We start from the raw sequence: 18,924 nt of genomic DNA on the forward strand, positions 1-18,924 counted from the left end.
CCGAGTAACGTTAGTGTTGTTGAAATAATGTAACGTTAGCGGGTACAGTGTAGTTACTAGCGATTGCCGACCCTTTGGGCTTAAATGCAACAAAGAAACTGCAAGCCTGCGTTTAGAACGAGTCATCCCCCTGTCTCCCCCAGTATGGTTTCGATTCTCTCCCGTCATACAATGATGTCAGAAAGGGGAAAGAAAGCTGAAAACAACGTTCTCATTTTGGTTTAATCTTCTGTCCTGACATCTTGTTGAACCTGTGAGTTTAGGAACGTGACTTTTCAGCCAGCCACCCGCTCGTGGCAGTGATTATGTATACGAGCCTTCTTGTCACATTGTCATCATCATACAATACAGGTGTTACAGTATCAAGGTGCATTCGAATCATGAACGTTGGTGTGTGCATTCAATAACGGGCAAGACGTTCTATTGTAACGTCTTTATAGGTTACCTACTTAGTGTAGTGTTTGAGTGATGCAATATTGTCCATGTATGTAACTCTGCATACTCTACTCTCCATGTATGCAGAGTAGAGTTCTTACTGATTGGTGGTGTTGAATTGCCAAGTGCTTCTATTTGACTATATGTGCTCAGACTCCACAGCATCAGCCTGTTGAACATCCTATGATAACTGTGACTGATTTCTGATTTGTTATTCGTGGTGTCCATTGATGCCCTCTAAAAACCATTTAACACTAATTGCTATTTAACATCAAACTTTACAAACAGCTTGTTTTTGTGTATACAGCACACACTGCATGTCTACTTCTATGGTTGTGTGCCCAATGTTGGCTCTTTCCTTAACCATATTCTCTAAAGAGACTGGAACAGCTCAACCATTACCCAGACTTCAACAACTACTTGATATTCGTGCTCACAAAGTTGAAATCAGAAGGTAAGATATTTACCCCTCCACTCTCATTCTCCATCTCCTATTTGTTTTGTTTTACTACTTATTGGCACAAAAGACAACTGTAGGCTACAGAATGGTTGCTGGCAGTCACAGGCTTATCTCGTCCACCAACCAGCCCTCTCTGCTAGCAAATTAGCCTGGGGACGAGGTTACAGACGGGCTGATGTTCTGACCACCTAGTCTAGTGACGGGGGCTGCATGTCTGTCTGTTCTAAGAGTGGCGAACCCTGGAGGAGAACCCCACGGCTGGTGTCTGTCTTTATGACCTGCCACTGGCATTAAACAAAGCATGTGTGCTCATGTATGTACATGTGCTCATGTATGCTGCTGATTCAACCATATATATGCATTTATTACTGGCCACCCATTCCTAAACAGACTGCAACTCTCTCTCTGCGTGTGTGTGTGTGTGTGTGTGTGTGTGTGTGTGTGTGTGTGTGTGTGTGTGTGTGTGTGTGTGTGTGTGTGTGTGTGTGTGGTGTGTGTGTGTGTGTGTGTGTGTGTGTGTGTGTGTGTGTGTGTGTGTGTGTGTGTGTGTGTGTGTGTGTGTGTGTGTGTGTGTGTGTGTGTGACCACAGTTAATGAAGTCACTGAAACCCTTAGAGTTGCAGTCTGTTTAGGAATTGGTGGCCAGTAATAAACTGATCCTCAACATCTCTAAAACTACTTTATTTTATTTAACTACGCAAGTCAGTTAACAAATTCTTATTTACAATGACGGCCTCCTGCGGGGACAGAGGCTGGGATTTAAAAAAATGTATAAAAATATAAATACAGGACAGAACGCACATCACGACAAGAGACAACACTACATAAAGAAAAACCTAAGACGTCAACATAGCAAGGCAGCAACACATGACAACACAACATGGTAGCAACACAAAACAGGGTACAAACATTATTGGGCACAGACAACAGCACAAAGGACAAGAAGGTAGAGACAACAATGCATCACGCAAAGCACCCACAACTGTCAGTAAGAGTGTCCATGATTTAGTTTTTGGATGAAGAGATTGAGAACTGTCCAGTTTGAGTGTTTGTTGCAGCTCGTTCCAGTCACTAGCTGCAGCGAACTGAAAAGAGGAGCGACCCAGGGATGTGTGTGCTTTGAGGACCTTTAACAGAATGTGACTGGCAGAACGGGTGTTGTATGGAGGATGAGGGCTGCAGTAGATATCTCAGATAGGGGGAGTGAGGCCTAAGAGGGTTTTATAAATAAGTATCAACCAGTGGGTTTTGCTACCGGTATACAGAGCTTACCAAAACTAAGAGCATTGTACACTGCTCAAAAAAATAAAGGGAACACTAAAATAACACATCCTAGATCTGAATGAATAAAATAATCTTATTAAGTAGTTTTTTCTTTACATAGTTGAATGTGCTCACAACAAAATCACACAAATAATCAATGGAAATCCAATTTATCAACCCATGGAGGTCTGGATTTGGAGTCACACTCAAAATTAAAGTGGAAAACCACACTACAGGCTGATCCAACTTTGATGTAATGTCCTTAAAACAAGTAAAAATGAGGCTCAGTAGTGTGTGTGGCCTCCACTACAATGCTTGGGCATGCTCCTGATGAGGTGGCGGATTGTCCCCTGAGGGATCTTCTCCCAGACCTGGACTAAAGCATCCGCCAACTCCTGGACAGTCTGTGGTGCAACGTGGCGTTGGTGGATGGAGCGAGACATGTTGTCCCAGATGTGCTCAATTGGATTCAGGTCTGGGGAACGGGCAGGCCAGTCCATAGCATCAATGCCTTCCTCTTGCAGGAACTGCTGACACACTCCAGCCACATGAGGTCTAGCATTGTCTTGCATTAGGAGGAACCCAGGGCCAACCGCACCAGCATATGGTCTCACAAGGGGTCTGAGGATCTCATCTCGGTACCTAATGGCAGTCAGGCTACCTCTGGCGAGCACATGGAGGGCTGTGCGGCCCCCCCAAAGAAATGCCACCCCCACATGACTGACCCACCGCCAAACTGGTCATGCTGGAGGATGTTGCAGGCAGCAGAACGTTCTCCACAGCGTCTCCAGACTCTGTCACGTGCTCAGTGTGAACCTGCTTTCATCTGTGAAGAGCATAGGTTTGCCAGTCTTGGTGTTCTCTGGCAAATGCCAAACGTCCTGCACGGTGTTGGGCTGTAAGCACAACCCCCACCTGTGGACGTCGGGCCCTCATACCACCCTCATGGAGTCTGTTTCTGACCGTTTGAGCAGACACATGCACATTTGTGGCCTGCTGGAGGTCATTTTGCAGGGCTCTGGCATTGCTCCTCCTTGCACAAAGGCGGAGGTAGCGGTCCTGCTGCTGGGTTGTTGCCCTCCTACGGCCTCCTCCACGTCTCCTGATGTACTGGCCTGTCTCCTGGTAGCGCCTCCATGCTCTGGACACTACGCTGACAGACACAGCAAACCTTCTTGCCACAGCTCACATTGATGTGCCATCCTGGATGAGCTGCACTACCTGAGCCACTTGTGTGGGTTGTAGACTCCGTCTCATGCTACCACTAGAGTGAAAGCACCGCCAGCATTCAAAAGTGACCAAAACATCAGCCAGGAAGCATAGGAACTGAGAAGTGGTCTGTAGTCACCACCTGCAGAACCACTCCTTTATAGGGGGTGTTTTGCTAATTGCCTATTTCCACCTGTTGTCTATTCCATTTGCACAACAGGATGTGAAATGTATTGTCAATCAGTGTTGCTTCCTAAGTGGACAGTTTGATTTCACAGAAGTGTGATTGACTTGGAGTTACATTGTGTTAAGTGTTCCCTTTATTTTTTTGAGCAGTATATTTGGTACAAATCATTCCCTATGTTGTTCACCTCAGCTGAATCTGGTATTGAATGGTGTGGCTGTTGAACAAGTTGAGGAGACTAAATTACTTTGTTACCTTAGATTGTGAACTACCATGGTCAAAACATATAGATTAATTGGTTGTAAAGATGGGGAGAGGTCTGTCCATAATAAAGAGATGCTCTGCTTTTTTGACACCACACTCCAAGGAGCAAGTCCTGCAGGCTCTAGTTTTATCTTGATTATTGTCCAGTCATTTGGTCAAGTGCTGCAAAGAAAGACCTACTTACACTGTAGCTGGCCCAGAACGGAGCGGCACGTCTTGCTCTTCATTGTAATCAGAGGGCTGATATTAATACTATGCATGCAAGTCACTCTTAGCGAAGAGTTGAGGGAAGACTGACTGCGTCTCTTTTTTGTTGTACCTTTTTACCCCAATTTCGCAATATCCATTTGGTAGTTAGTCTTGTCCCATCGCTGTAACTCCCGTGCGGACTCAGGAGGGGCGAAGGTCGAGAGCCATGCGTCCTCCGAAACACGACCTTTCCAAGCCGCACTGCTTCTTGACGCACTGCTCGTTTAACCCGGAAGCCAGCTGCACCAATGTGTCGGCGGAAACACCGTACAACTGGTGACATGAGTCGGCGTGCATGCGTCCAGCACACATCAAGGAGTTGCTAGAGAGCGATGGGACAAGGACGTCCCGGATGGCCAAACCCTCCTCACTGCGATGCAGTGATTTATACCGCTGCGCCACTCGGGAGGCGCGTCACTTGTTTTTGTAACAAACTTTGTGTTGGAAATTCCAAATCGTTTGCATTGTCAACTTACACACACTTAACCCACCAGACATGGCACCAGCGATCTTTCCCCCAGGTCCAGTACAGTATTATACAGTCATGAGTACATGGAACTCCCTTCCATCTTATATAGTGCAAGTGAACAGCAAAAAACAAAATCAAAGCAACACCTCAAGGCACAACGCCTCTCCCCCATGTGACCTGCTTGTGTGTATGTACTGACATGTATACTGAACAAAAATATAAACGTAACATGCAACAATTTCAAAGATTTTAAATTGGTTACAGGAAATGAGTCAATTGAAATACATTTAAGTCATTTAGCAGACGCTCTTATCCAGAGCGACTTACAAATTGGTGCATTCACCTTATGATATCCAGTGGAACAACCACTTTACAATAGTGCATCTAAATCTTTTAAGGGGGGGGGGGGGGGTTATAAGGATTACTTTATCCTATCCTAGGTATTCCTTAAAGAGGTGGGGTTTCAGGTGTCTCCGGAAGGTGGTGATTGACTCCGCTGTCCTGGCGTCGTGAGGGAGCTTGTTCCACCATTGGGGTGCCAGAGCAGCGAACAGTTTTGACTGGGCTGAGCGGGAACTGTGCTTCCTCAGAGGTAGGGAGGCGAGCAGGCCAGAGGTGGATGAACGCAGTGCCCTTGTTTGGGTGTAGGGCCTGATCAGAGCCTGAAGGTATGGAGGTGCCGTTCCCTTCACAGCTCCGTAGGCAATCACCATGGTCTTGTAGCGGATGCGAGCTTCAACTGGAAGCCAGTGGAGAGAGCGGAGGAGCGGGGTGACGTGAGAGAACTTGGGAAGGTTGAACACCAGACGGGCTGCGGCGTTCTGGATGAGTTGTAGGGGTTTAATGGCACAGGCATGGAGCCCAGCCAACAGCGAGTTGCAGTAATCCAGACGGGAGATGACAAGTGCCTGGATTAGGACCTGCGCCGCTTCCTGTGTGAGGCAGGGTCGTACTCTGCGAATGTTGTAGAGCATGAACCTACAGGATCGGGTCACCGCCTTGATGTTAGTGGAGAACGACAGGGTGTTGTCCAGGATCACGCCAAGGTTCTTAGCACTCTGGGAGGAGGACACAAGGGAGTTGTCAACCGTGATGGCGAGATCATGGAACGGGCAGTCCTTCCCCGGGAGGAAGAGCAGCTCCGTCTTGCCGAGGTTCAGCTTGAGCTGGTGATCCGTCGTCCACACTGATATGTCTGACAGACATGCAGAGATGCGATTCGCCACCTGGTTATCAGAAGGGGGAAATGCGAAGATTAATTGTGTGTCGTCTGCATAGCAATGATAGGAGACACCATGTGAGGATATGACAGAGCCAAGTGACTTGGTGTATAGCGAGAATAGGAGAGGGCCTAGAACAGAGCCCTGGGGGACACCAGTGGTGAGAGCGCATGGTGCGGAGACAGATTCTCGCCACGCCACCTGGTAGGAGCGACCTGTCAGGTAGGACGCAATCCAAGCGTGGGCCGCGCCGGAGATGCCCAACTCGGAGAGGGTGGAGAGGAGGATCTGATGGTTCACAGTATCAAAGGCAGCAGATAGGTCTAGAAGGATGAGAGCAGAGGAGAGAGAGTTAGCTTTAGCAGTGCGGAGAGCCTCCGTGACACAGAGAAGAGCAGTCTCAGTTGAATGCCCAGTCTTGAAACCTGACTGATTAGGATCAAGAAGGTCATTCTGAGAGAGATAGCAGGAGAGCTGGCCAAGGACGGCACGTTCAAGAGTTTTGGAGAGAAAAGAAAGAAGGGATACTGGTCTGTAGTTGTTGACATCGGAGGGATCGAGTGTAGGTTTTTTCAGAAGGGGTGCAACTCTCGCTCTCTTGAAGACGGAAGGGACGTAGCCAGCGGTCAAGGATGAGTTGATGAGCGAGGTGAGGAAGGGGAGAAGGTCTCCGGAAATGGTCTGGAGAAGAGAGGAGGGGATAGGGTCAAGTGGGCAGGTTGTTGGGCGGCCGGCCGTCACAAGACGCGAGATTTCATCTGGAGAGAGAGGGGAGAAAGAGGTCAAAGCACAGGGTAGGGCAGTGTGAGCAGGACCAGCGGTGTCGTTTGACTTAGCAAACGAGGATCGGATATCGTCAACCTTCTTTTCAAAATGGTTGACGAAGTCATCCGCAGAGGGGGGGGGGGGGAGGGGGAGGAGGATTCAGGAGGGAGGAGAAGGTGGCAAAGAGCTTCCTAGGGTTAGAGGCAGATGCTTGGAATTTAGAGTGGTAGAAAGTGGCTTTAGCAGCAAAGACAGAAGAGGAGAATGTAGAGAGGAGGGAGTGAAAGGATGCCAGGTCCGCAGGGAGGCGAGTTTTCCTCCATTTCCGCTCGGCTGCCCGGAGCCCTGTTCTGTGAGCTCGTAGTGAGTCGTCGAGCCACGGAGCTTGAGGGGAGGACCGAGCCAGCCTGGAGGATAGGGGACAGAGAAAATCAAAGGATGCAGAAAGGGAGGAGAGGAGGGTTGAGGAGGCAGAATCAGGAGATAGGTTGGAGAAGGTTTGAGCAGAGGGAAGAGATGATAGGATGGAAGGGGGGAGAGAGAGAGCGAAGGTTGGGACGGCGCAATACCATCCGAGTAGGGGCAGAGTGAGAAGTGTTGGATGAGAGCAAGAGGGAAAAGGATACAAGGTAGTGGTCGGAGATTTGGAGGGGAGTTGCAATGAGATTAGTGGAAGAACAGCATCTAGTAAAGATGAGGTCAAGCGTATTGCCTGCCTTGTGAGTAGGGGGGGAAGGTGAGAGGGTGAGGTCAAAAGAGGAGAGGAGTGGAAAGAAGGAGGCAGAGAGGAATGAGTCAAAGGTAGACGTGGGGAGGTTAAAGTCACCCAGAACTGTGAGAGGTGAGCCATCCTCAGGAAAGGAACTTATCAAGGCGTCAAGCTCATTGATGAACTCTCCAAGGGAACCTGGAGGGCGATAAATGATAAGGATGTTAAGCTTGAAAGGGCTGGTAACTGTGACAGCATGGAATTCAAATGAGGAGATAGACAGATGGGTCAGGGGAGAAAGAGAGAATGTCCACTTGGGAGAGATGAGGATTCCAGTGCCACCACCCCGCTGGCTCGATGCTCTAGGGTTATGCGAGAACACGTGGGCAGACGAAGAGAGAGCAGTAGGAGTAGCAGTGTTATCTGTGGTAATCCATGTTTCCGTCAGCGCCAGGAAGTCTAGGGACTGGAGGGTAGCATAGGCTGAGATGAACTCAGCCTTGTTGGCTGCAGACCGGCAGTTCCAGAGGCTGCCGGAGACCTGGAACTCCACGTGGGTCGTGCGCGCTGGGACCACCAGGTTAGAGTGGCAGCGGCCACGCGGTGTGAAGCGTTTGTATGGCCTGTGCAGAGAGGAGAGAACAGGGATAGACAGACACATAGTTGACAAGCTACAGAAGTGTTGTTTCTTGTATTATTGTCTCTTGTGTCTTTAGAGAACTGTTTCACTTTGATATCCTTTTTCTTCTGTCCTGATTTTCTCTTTCTTTTATTCTGTTAACTAGATATTCTTTGTTGTTCTTCGTTAGCTAGCTAGCTTCTTCCAAAAGAGTCCTTAGCAACTGCTTAGCAACTGGTAAACAATTCAGCTAGCTAAGATAACTACAATTTTATGAAAAATAGTTATTTTTCAAAAGCCTATCTTCTTTGTTTGTTGCTTGTTTTTTCTCCTATTCAGTCTTGCAGTTTTCTTTTGCTTTTTTCCGATGTACTTCACTCTAAAAACCATGTAAATTTCAATATTTGTAGGAGCTCATTTTTCAGCTGCTGCTGCTAAATAAATAAATGATACCCTAATCTATGGATTTCACATGACTAGGCAGGGGCGCAGCCATGGGTGTGCCTAGGAGAGCATAGGCCCACCCACTTAGGAGCCAGGCCCAGCCAATCAGAATGAGTTTTTCCCCACAAAAGGGCTTTATTTTAGACAGAAATACTCCTCAGCCACCACCCTTTCCGCAGATGATCCCCGCAGGTAAATAAGCTGGATGTGGTCCTGGGCTGGCGTGGATACACGTGGTCTGGTTGAGGCTGGTTGGATTTAATGCCAAATGTTCTAAAATTACATGGTTGTGAAATGAAACATGAAATTCTCTGGCAACAGTTCTGTTGGATGTTCCTGCAGTCAGCATGCCAATTGCACAATCCTGCTACTTGAGACATCTGTGGCATTGTGTTGTGCGACAACTGCCTTTTATTGTCCCCATTACAAGGTGCACCTGTGTAATGATCATGCTGTTTTAATCAGTTTCTTGAATATGCCCCACCTGTCAGGTGGATGGATTATCTTGGCTAAGGAAAAATGCTCACTAACAGGGATGTAAACACATTTGTGCACAACATTTGAGAGAAATAAGCTTTTTATGAGACTGGAACATTTCTGTGATATTTTATTTCAGCTCATGGAAAATGGGACCAACACTTTACATGTTGAGTTTTTATACTTTAGTTCAGTATATGTGTAACTGATAGGCACTCGCACATGTTAATGATTTTAAATTTATGTAAATTAAGTATTTTGTCTGTAATGTTGTGTCAGACCCTTGTAATACTAGCTGGTGCCATAGGCATTGGCTAATGGGGATCTTAATAAATCAAATCAAATGTCTTGTCACTGATGTGGCACCACACCACTAGAATATGGGTCATTCAAATTTTAAAACTAATCCCCGGCCGGGCACAACTCAACTCCTGACCTGCTGACAACCTGTTTGTGTACAGTAGAATGGATGACCCAACGGTTTAGGCTGATGAGCCATTGCCTTTTGAGGATGGCGTTTGTTTTACTGCTCTGTGTCGAGAGAGATGCAGCGGTAATCAAATTTTAGTGTACTTTTAAATCAGAACAGAGGTAGACATTGGATCAAACGGCCATGGAGGAGAATTATCAGACAGTGAAATACCAATGGGGAATGCCCATTCAGTAGTATTAAGGGAAACTTGTTCCTTGCTATAAAGGCCTTTTTGATAAAACAGAAATCATGACTGAGGCTATGACTTTGATTGTAGTTATGCTACACCAAGCTGAACATCACAGTGTTAGGGGAATGAGTCAAAGAAAATGAACTTTTGAATCAGGGAAGCCAGTGAAAGCAGTGGTTTGCCATTGTACTGAGTAGAGAGGGTATGACATGTTTTTGTTTGGGTTTTCTAGTAGTGTTGCTATATGAGACATGGCTATACAGCAACCCCCTGCTCACTAGATGTTTAGCCTTTGTCTGTAGTGTACTTAATAGTGTATTCAAACTCCCTTCTACAATGAACAAATATGAACGCAACATGCAATAATTTCTAAGATTTTGACTGAGTTACGGTTCATATAAGGAAATCAGTCAATTGAAATACATCCATTAGACCCTAATCTCTGGATTCCACATGACTGAGAATATAGATATGCGTCTGTTGGTCACAGATACCTGAAAGGTAGGGGCGTGGATCAGAAAACCAGTCCCTATCTGCTGGGGCCACAATTTGCCTTGTGAAGCGCAACACATCTCACATGTCTGGTGAGAATGCAGGCCATGGAAGAACTGGGACATTTTCAGCTTCCAGGAATGATGTATAGATCCTTGAGACATGAGGCCGTGCATCATGCACATGAGGGGATGGTGGCGGATCAATGGCACAACAGTGGGCCTCAGGATCTCTTCACGGTATCTCTCTGCATTCAAATTGCCATTAATAAAATGCAATTGTGTTCGTTGTCTGTAGCTTATGTCTGCTCATACCATAACCCCACCGGCGCAATAGGGCACTCTGTTCACAACATTGATATCAGCAAACCGCTCGGCCACGGCGCCATACTGCCATCTGCCTGAAACAGTTGAAAACGGGATTAATCCATGAAGAGCACACTTCTCCAGCGTGCCAGTGGCCATCGACAGTGAGCATTTGCCTACTGAAGTCAGTTACAATGACAAGCTCCATTCAGGTCAAGACCCTGGTGAGGACGACGAGCACGCAAACAAGCTTCCCTGAGACGGTTTTGGACACTGCAGAAATTCTGTTGTGCAAACCCACAGTTTCAGCAACTGCCTGGGTGGCTGGTCTCATGATCCCGCAGGTGAAGAAGCCAGATGTGTAGGTCCTGGGCTAGCATGGTTACATGTGGTCTGCGGTTGTGAGGCCGTTTGGACCTACTGCCAAATTCTCTCAAATGACTGTGGAGGCCGCTTATGGTGGCGAAATGAATATTCAATTCTTTGGCAACCGCTCTGGTGGACAATTCTGCAGTCAGCATGCCAATTGCACTGTCCCTCAACTTGAGACATCTGTGGCATTTTGTTGTGACAAAACTGCAAATTTTATTGTCACCAGCACAAGGTGCACCTCTGTAATGATCATGTTTAATCGGCTTCTTGATATGCTACACCTGTCAGGTGGATGGATTATCTTGGCAAAGGAGAAATGCTCACTAACAGGGATGTAAACACATTTTAGAGAAATAAGCTTTTTGTGCATATTGAATATTTCTTGGATGTTTTTATTTCAGCTCATGAAACATGGGACCAACACATTTACATGTTGTGTTTTTATATTTTTGTTTAGTCTATTTAGACGCCAATCAAATGCATCATGTAAGTTAGGACAAGTTGTGTTAATTCTATTAAAACAACATTTTGTAAAATTAGAATTGTGTTAATTTGGAAAAATCTTCATTGAATGTTTAGTCCTAATAGAATTTATGCATTTCGGCTCATCGACTAATCGTACATTGACTTAACCTCTCTAGGGGGTGTGGGACGGTAGCGTCCCACCTGGCCAACATCCGGTGAAACTGCAGAGCGCCAATTTCAAATTAAATTACTATAAATATTTAACTTTCATGAAATCACAAGTGCAATACATCACAATAAAGCTTAACTTGTTGTTAATCCAGCTGCCGTGTCAGATTTCAAAAAGGCTTTACGGCGAAAGCAAACCATGCGATTTATCTGAGGACAGTGCTCAGCACACAAAACACTACATACAGTTACCAGCCAAGTAGATTAGTCACAAGTCAGAAATAGCAATAAAATTAATCACTTACCTTTGATCTTCGTATCATTGCACTCACAAGACTCCCAGTTACCCAGTAAATGTTTGTTTTGTTCGATAAAGTCCCTCTTTATATCCAAAAACCTCAATTTTGTTGGCTCGTTTTGTTCAGTAATCCAATGGCTCAAATACAGTAAGAAGAGGCAGATGAAAATTCCAAATAGTGTCCGTAGAAACTTGTCAAACGATGTTTATAATCAATCCTCAGGTTGTTTTTAGTCTAAATAATTGATAATATTTCAACCGGACAATAGCGTCGTCAATATAAAAGAAAGGCAAGAAACAGCTCTGGGGACATCCCACTATCCACTGACTCAAAGTTGTCATTCTCCCTCATTTTTCAGAATAAAAGCCTGAAACAATGTATAAAGACTGTTCAACTAGTGGAAGCCATAGGGAATGGAATCTGGGTCCTATCCCTTTAAATGGTGGATAGGCTTTAATTTCCAAAACAGCCATTTCAAAATAATGGCACTACCTGGATGGATTTTCCTCAGGTTTTCGCCTGCCATTTCAGTTCTGTTATACTCAGACATTATTTTAACAGTTATAGAAACTTTGGAGTGTTTTCTATGCATATCCTAGCTTCTGGGCCTGAGTAGCAGGCAGTTTACTTTGGGCACGCCTTTTATCCGGAGGTGAAAATAGTGCTCCCTACCCTAGTGAGGTTAATAGAAAATGGAATTGACCCCTAAATTGACTGCCCCTACTCCCCCCTTCTCTCCAGATGAGCCGACCCGGTCTCTGAGTGGTCTGATCCTGAAGAACAATGTGAAGGCCCACTACCAGAACTTCCCCAATGGAGTGTCTGACTTCATCAAGAGCGAGTGTCTGCAGAACATCGGAGACTCCTCACCCCTCATACGGGCCACTGTGGGTAAGTGTCATAGCCTGCATTTGTAACAAAGAATGTTGTCCTCATTGAATTATAGTGCTCTCTTCTAAGTGGTCACGTCCATGATGGACAATTTGATCACTATAATCAAATACACTGTAAGCAGTGTAATAAAGGTTGATTAAGACAGAGCAGGGATCATCAACTAGATTCAGTCGGGGGCTGATTATAATAGTATTTATCTTGAGTACATGGTCGGTGGGGCGGAATATCATTACAAATAATTTGTAGACTGCAAATTGAAAGCAAGATGCCCAAACGGGTATATTTGACAAAATCATAATGTCAAACCTTGCTTACATTTGTAAAAGATCACATGTCTTTCTGTTATGCGTGGGAATACTTGAACTGATTTCCTGGCGTTTTTTACAGTCTCATGTCCAACAATAAATAAAACAAAAATAATATACAGTTGAAGTTTACATACACCTTACACATTTCAACTCAGTTTTTCACAATTCCTGACATTTAATCCTAGTAATTATTCCCTGACTTAGGTCAGTTAGGATCACCACTTTATTTTAAGAATGTGAAATGTCAGAATAATAGTAGAGGATGATTTATTTCAGCTTTTATTTCTTTCATCACATTCCCAGTGGGTCAGAAGTTTACATACACTCAATTAGTATTTGCTAGCATTGCCTTTAAATTGTTTAACTTGGGTCAAACGTTTCGAGTAGCCTTCCACAAGCTTCCCACAATAAGTTGGGGGAATTTTGGCCCATTCCTCCTGACAGAGCTGGTGTAACTGTGTCAGGTTTGTAGGCCTCCTTGCTCGCACATGCTTTTTCAGTTCTGCCCACACATTTTCTATGGGATTGAGGACAGGGCTTTGTCATGGCCACTCCAATACCTTGACTTTGTTGTCCTTAAGCCATTTTGCCACAACTTTGGAAGTATGCTTGTTGTCATTGTCCATTTGGAAGACCCATTTGCAACCAAGCTTTAACTTTCTGACTGATGTCTTGAGATGTTGCTTCAATATATCCACACAATTTTCCGTCATCTATTTTGTGAAATGCACCAGTCCCACCTGCAGCAAAGCACCCCCACAACATGATCCTGCCACCCCCGGGCTTCACGATTGGGATGGTGTTCTTACAAGCCTCCCCCTTTTTCCTCCAAACATAACGATTGTCATTATGGCCAAACAGTTCTATTTTTGTTTCATCAGAACAGAGGATATTTCTCCAAAAAGTACAATCTTTGTCCCCATGTGCAGTTGCAAACCGTAGCCTGGCTTTTTTATGGCGGTTTTGGAGCAGTGGCTTCTTCCTTGCTGATCGGCCTTTCAGGTTATGTTGATATAGGACTCGCCCCTATAGGACTCGTTTTATTGTGGATATGCACTTTTGTATCTGTTTCCTCCAGAATCTTCACAAGGTCTTTTGCTGCTGTTCTGGGATTGATTTGCACTTTTCACACCAAAGTACGTTCATCTCTAGGAGACAGAACGCGTCTCCTTCCTGAGCGGTAAGACTGCAGCGTGGTCCCCTGTTTCTACTTGCATACTATTGTTTGTACAGATGAACGTGGTACCTTCAGGCATTTGGAAATTGGTCCCAAGGATCAACCAGACTTGTGGAGGTCTACAATTTTATGAATGAGGTCTTGGCTGATTTCTTTTGGTTTTCCCATGATGTCAAGCAAAGAGGCACTGAGTTTGAAGGTAGGCCTTGAAATACATTCACAGGTACACCTCCAATTGACTCAAATGATGTTAATTAGCCTATCAAAAGCGTCTAAAGCCATGACACCATTTTCTGGAATTTTCAAAGCTGTTTAAAGACAGACAACTTAGTTTATGTAAATTTCTCACCCACTGGAATTATCTGTCTGTAAACAATTGTTGGAAAAATTACTTGTCATGCACAAAGTAGATGTCCTAACCGACTTGCCAAAACTATAGATTGTTAACAAGAAATTTGTGGAGTGGTTTGAAAACGAGTTTTAATGACTCCAACCTAAGTGTATGTAAACTTCTGACTTCAACTGTATGCTGAGCACTTGTTGACTGCCTTTCCTTCACTCCGTGATCCAACTCATCCCAAACATCTCAATTGGGTTGAGGTCGGGTGATTGTGGATGCCAGGTCAACTGATACAGCACTCCATCACTCTCCTTCTTGGTCAAATACCCTTACACAGCCTGGAGGTGTGTTGGGTCATTGTCCTGTTGAAAAACAAATGATAGTCCCACTAAGTGCAAACTAGATTGGATGGTGTATCACTGCAGAATGCTGTGGTAGCCATGCTGATTAACTGTGCCTTGAATTCTAAATAAATCACGGACAGTGTCACCAGCAGAGTACCATCACACCACCACCTCCATGCTTCATGGTAGGAACCACACATGCAGAGATCATCCGTTCACCTACTCTGCGTCTCACAAAGACACAGCGATTGGAACCAGAAATCTCAAATTTGGACTCATCAGACCAAAAGACATATTTCCACCAGTCTAATGTCCATTGCTCATGTTTCTTGGCCCAAGCAAGTCTCTTCTTCTTATTGGTGTACTTTAATAGTGCTTTCTTTGCAGCAATTACACCATGAAGGCCTGATTCACGCAGTCTCCTCTGAACAGTTCATGTTGATGTGTCTCTTACTTGAACTCTGAAGCATTTATTTGGGCTGCAATTTCTGAGGATGGTAAAGCTGATGAACTTCTCCTCTGCAGCAGAGGTAACTCTGGGTCTTCCTTTCCTGTGGCGATCCTCATGAGAGCCAGTTTCATCATAGTGCTTGATGGTTTTCCTGTGTTGACTGACCTTCATGTCTTAAAGTAATGGACTGTCATTTCTCTTTGCTTTTTTGAGCTGCTCTTGCCATAATATGGACTTGGTCTTTTACCAAATAGTGCTATCTTCTGTATACCACCCCTGCCTTGTCACAACACAACTGATTGGCTCAAATGCATTAAGTAGCAAAGAAATCCCACAAATGTAACTTTTAACAAGGCACACCTGTTAATTGAAATGCATTCCAGGTGACTACCTCATGAAGCTGGTTGAGAGAATGCCAAGAGTGCAAAGCTGCCATCAAGGCAAAAGGTGGCTACTTTGAAGATTCTAAAATATATTTTGATTTAAAAAAACATTTGGTTACTACATGATTCCATATGTGTTATTTCATAGTTTTGATGTCTTCACTATTATTCTACAATGTAGAAAATAGTACAATTTTAAAGAAACCCTTGAATGAGTAGGTATGTCCAAACTTTTTTTACTGGTACTGTTTATTTATTTATATATATCACACACAGTACCAGTAATAAATCAATTATATATATATTACTGTGTGTGTGTGTGTGTGTGTGTGTGTGTGTGTGTGTGTGTGTGTGTGTGTGTGTGTGTGTGTGTGTGTGTAAACAAACAGGACAAAAGGGGTGGGGGGTGAAACTCAATTTTATATATATAAATAAACACACAGTACCAGTAAAATAGATAGATAGATATGCGTTTCACCCACCACCCCTTTTGCCCTCAGAACAGCCTCAATACGTTGGGGTATGGACTCTACATTCTTTCGAAAGCATTCCACAGGGATGCTGGCCCGTGTTGACTACAATGCTTCCCATGGTTGTCAAGTTTGCTGGATGACCATTGGCTGGTGCAAAAATTCTTGATACACATGAAACTGTTGAGCATGAAAACCCCAGCAGCTTTGCAGTTCTTGACACAAACCGGTGCACATGGCACCTACTATCATACCCTGTTCAAAGGCACTTAAATATTTTCTTGCCCATTCAACCATTTTGAATGACACACAATCCATGTCCCTTAATCAATGTGGATTTGAAATGGATTTAACAAGTGACCTCAGTAAGGAATCATAGCTTTCATCTGGATTCACCTGGCCAGTCTGTCATGGAAAGAGCAGGTGTTCTTAATGTTTTGTACACTCTGTGACTGTCAATACCATTGTACCCATAGTGCAGAAAAATGACTTAATGATGGACAGCTCCAGATCTGAATGGCAGTAGTGTCTAAGCTTTTGTTCCAGCCCAGCTCATACCTGATTAGAAAACCCTTCACACACTCCTTCTCTTCAATGACTGAAACAGATCAAAGCAGGAGAATGGTGTTCCAGGCAATGTTCCCTCTAATATTTTTTGGCATTGAGCAATTTTTTGGTCTGCTGATCGCTAACTTGAACCTTGTGTGTAACTTCCGGCGTGCGTTTACTGTGAACCCTCAAGGCTGTACCCGCTTTAATATACTGTTTTAACAGTGGCCAAATAGGCTACTGTGGCTATTTGATCATAATGTAGGTCTACCGGAGTGCCCTACCATCAAAAACAATGGAGAAAATGCATACCGTAACAGCTATTTCCATGTTAAAATGTTATCATTCAGCCTACAGTAGCAGCCAACGTAGGCCTACATTCCATGACACTTTTGGGGGGAAAAACTAAAAAAAACAACATGCAGGGCTTGACATGAAGTTGTTTAGCGACTTGTCCTTCAGACAAGGAGGCGACTGAACATTTTGTTGTAATGCAAGAAACCACTTTACAAAATAAAATGCATTATTATTCCAATACCATTTATTACAGAGAATCAGACAGATTATGCTACCCGTTGCCTATTGGCTACTTGGCTTATTCAAGCCTGTCTCAAAATACAGCACCGCCCCTTTTTTAAGACATAAAAAAAAATATACTTTTCAAAGATGTCTAGAAATGTTGAAGTTTTGTGCTCCCACATTGCTGACTACAAATGAGCTATAACTGGGCTAATAACTCACTAACTAGCTAAAAATGTGAACAAATGTGCGCACGTGGCTATATGCAGCTCTCGCTTTGATCTCAAAACAAGCGCATAATAATTGCGACCGCTCATGCTGTAAAACAGTCCAGTTCAAAGTAAATGGCACAAATCCATATATGGCAATGTTCTAATTGCATGTAGGTCTACTGCAGCTCTGATTGGTTATGGCGCACTGGTCTGTGTGGAGTACAGGCCTGAGTCGTGCCTGTCAATGCAATAGAATCCTAGTCCGATTGCGCTCTGCCTATTTAAAAAAAATAAAAAATAATAATAATAATAATAATCTCTTGCGTAGTTTAGTTTTGTTTCGGTATGTTGCATTGATAGTGGCTAATATTGCGTTGATTCCAACAGTAAAGGGAAACGTTAAGTGTTAACTTTCTAGAGTTTTCCCCGTGAGTTCAGTTCAGTCTTGTGCTTTTCTCGAAGGTGGAATTTATTATGATTTTTTTTTAAATGTGCGTCAGTCCCTGGTGAGCTGTGCGCCCACACGCAGCTTAGAGGGAACATTGGAACCGCTTACCTAGTTTTTTAAAGGTGATAATACTCAGACACACCCATTGGTTCTAGAATAGAGGAGGTGCAAATAAGATTTGCAATTTGGTATCAATAACATCACAGTAACTTTACCTCAAACAAACGTGTGAATACCAATTAATTTAAAACCCACCATAGCAGGTAGGACTAAATAATGTGACTAGGTGAAAAATCTGTGCCCTTGAGCGAGGCACTTAACCCTAATTGCGGCATTAAGTCGCTCTGGATAAGAGCGTCTGCTATATGACTAAAATGTATTGTGTAAAACTTGTCAATTTAAACAATTGTCGCCAATTTATTTATTGCAAATGTTAGCAAGCATTCGATAGTTGATCCAGATATTCTTACCTTTGCCTCGGTTTCGTCCAGATCATCATGGCCCTGGTGACATGCGTGAAGCATGTGACAGGCATGTGTAGTTCTGTATGATAGCCACATTAGCGGCTAATTAGCGTTTTAATTTTTGAGGAGTGACTACAGATGAATATATTGATAAGTCACCTTGTCCGAAAGACAAGGTGACTTATCATTATCAAAAAGTCACAACAGGGTAAGCCTACACTAAACACAGACCTTATTTGAATTGGTAAAAAAAATCATAATATGGAAAAATGAATTGTGAAAAAATTATTTGAAATCATTGACATTTTTGACCACTGTGTTTTTATGGGTATTATGACTCGTACTGTATTAACCTGAATCTTTGAGTCATTGAGGGGGATTCGATTTTCTGGCCCGGGTTACCTCGGTTGGAGAAGTTTGCAACGGGTGAAAAGTGATTTGCATTCTTTTTGGAACCGTGCTGCCTCGTGGGCCTGAGCCAGGTGCCCCGTTCAGAGCCAGTGGTGGAAAAAGTAGCCAACTGTCATACTTGAGTAAAAGTAAAGATGCCTTAATAGAAAATGACTCAAGTAAAAGTCACCCAGTAATATACTACTTGAGTAAAAGTGTTTGGTTTTGAATATACTTAAGTATCAAAAGTGTAAATAATTTAAAATTCCTTATATTAAGCAAACCAGATGGCACCATTTAAAAAAAAATATATATATATATATATATATATTTGTAATTTCTTAAGTTACATTTTGAATGCTTAGCAAGTACTTTTGGGTGTCAAGGAAAATGTATGGAGTAAAAAGTACATTTATTTTCCTTTTAGGAATGTAGTAAAGTAAAA

At 43.8% G+C, this 18,924-nt stretch overlaps 1 protein-coding gene across 3 annotated transcripts in view; it reads left to right on the top strand.

Annotated features, from left to right (window-relative positions):
- Positions 1–18,924, top strand: part of tnpo1 (transportin 1) — a 67,294-nt gene that overhangs the window by 813 nt on the left and 47,557 nt on the right. For all 3 annotated transcript variants that reach the window (XR_006757623.2, XM_045689856.2, XM_014128059.3), the window contains exons 2-3: positions 814–889; positions 12,272–12,421. Coding sequence is in view for 2 of the 3 variants with exons in the window: in XM_045689856.2 (XP_045545812.1) it covers positions 814–889; positions 12,272–12,421 (226 nt within the window). In the remaining variant the exon portion in view is untranslated. The remainder of the gene's footprint in view (positions 1–813; positions 890–12,271; positions 12,422–18,924) is intronic.

Source organism: Salmo salar, chromosome 11 (assembly GCF_965601325.2).
Source record: "Salmo salar chromosome 11, fSalSal1, whole genome shotgun sequence".
Lineage (NCBI taxonomy): Eukaryota > Metazoa > Chordata > Actinopteri > Salmoniformes > Salmonidae > Salmo > Salmo salar.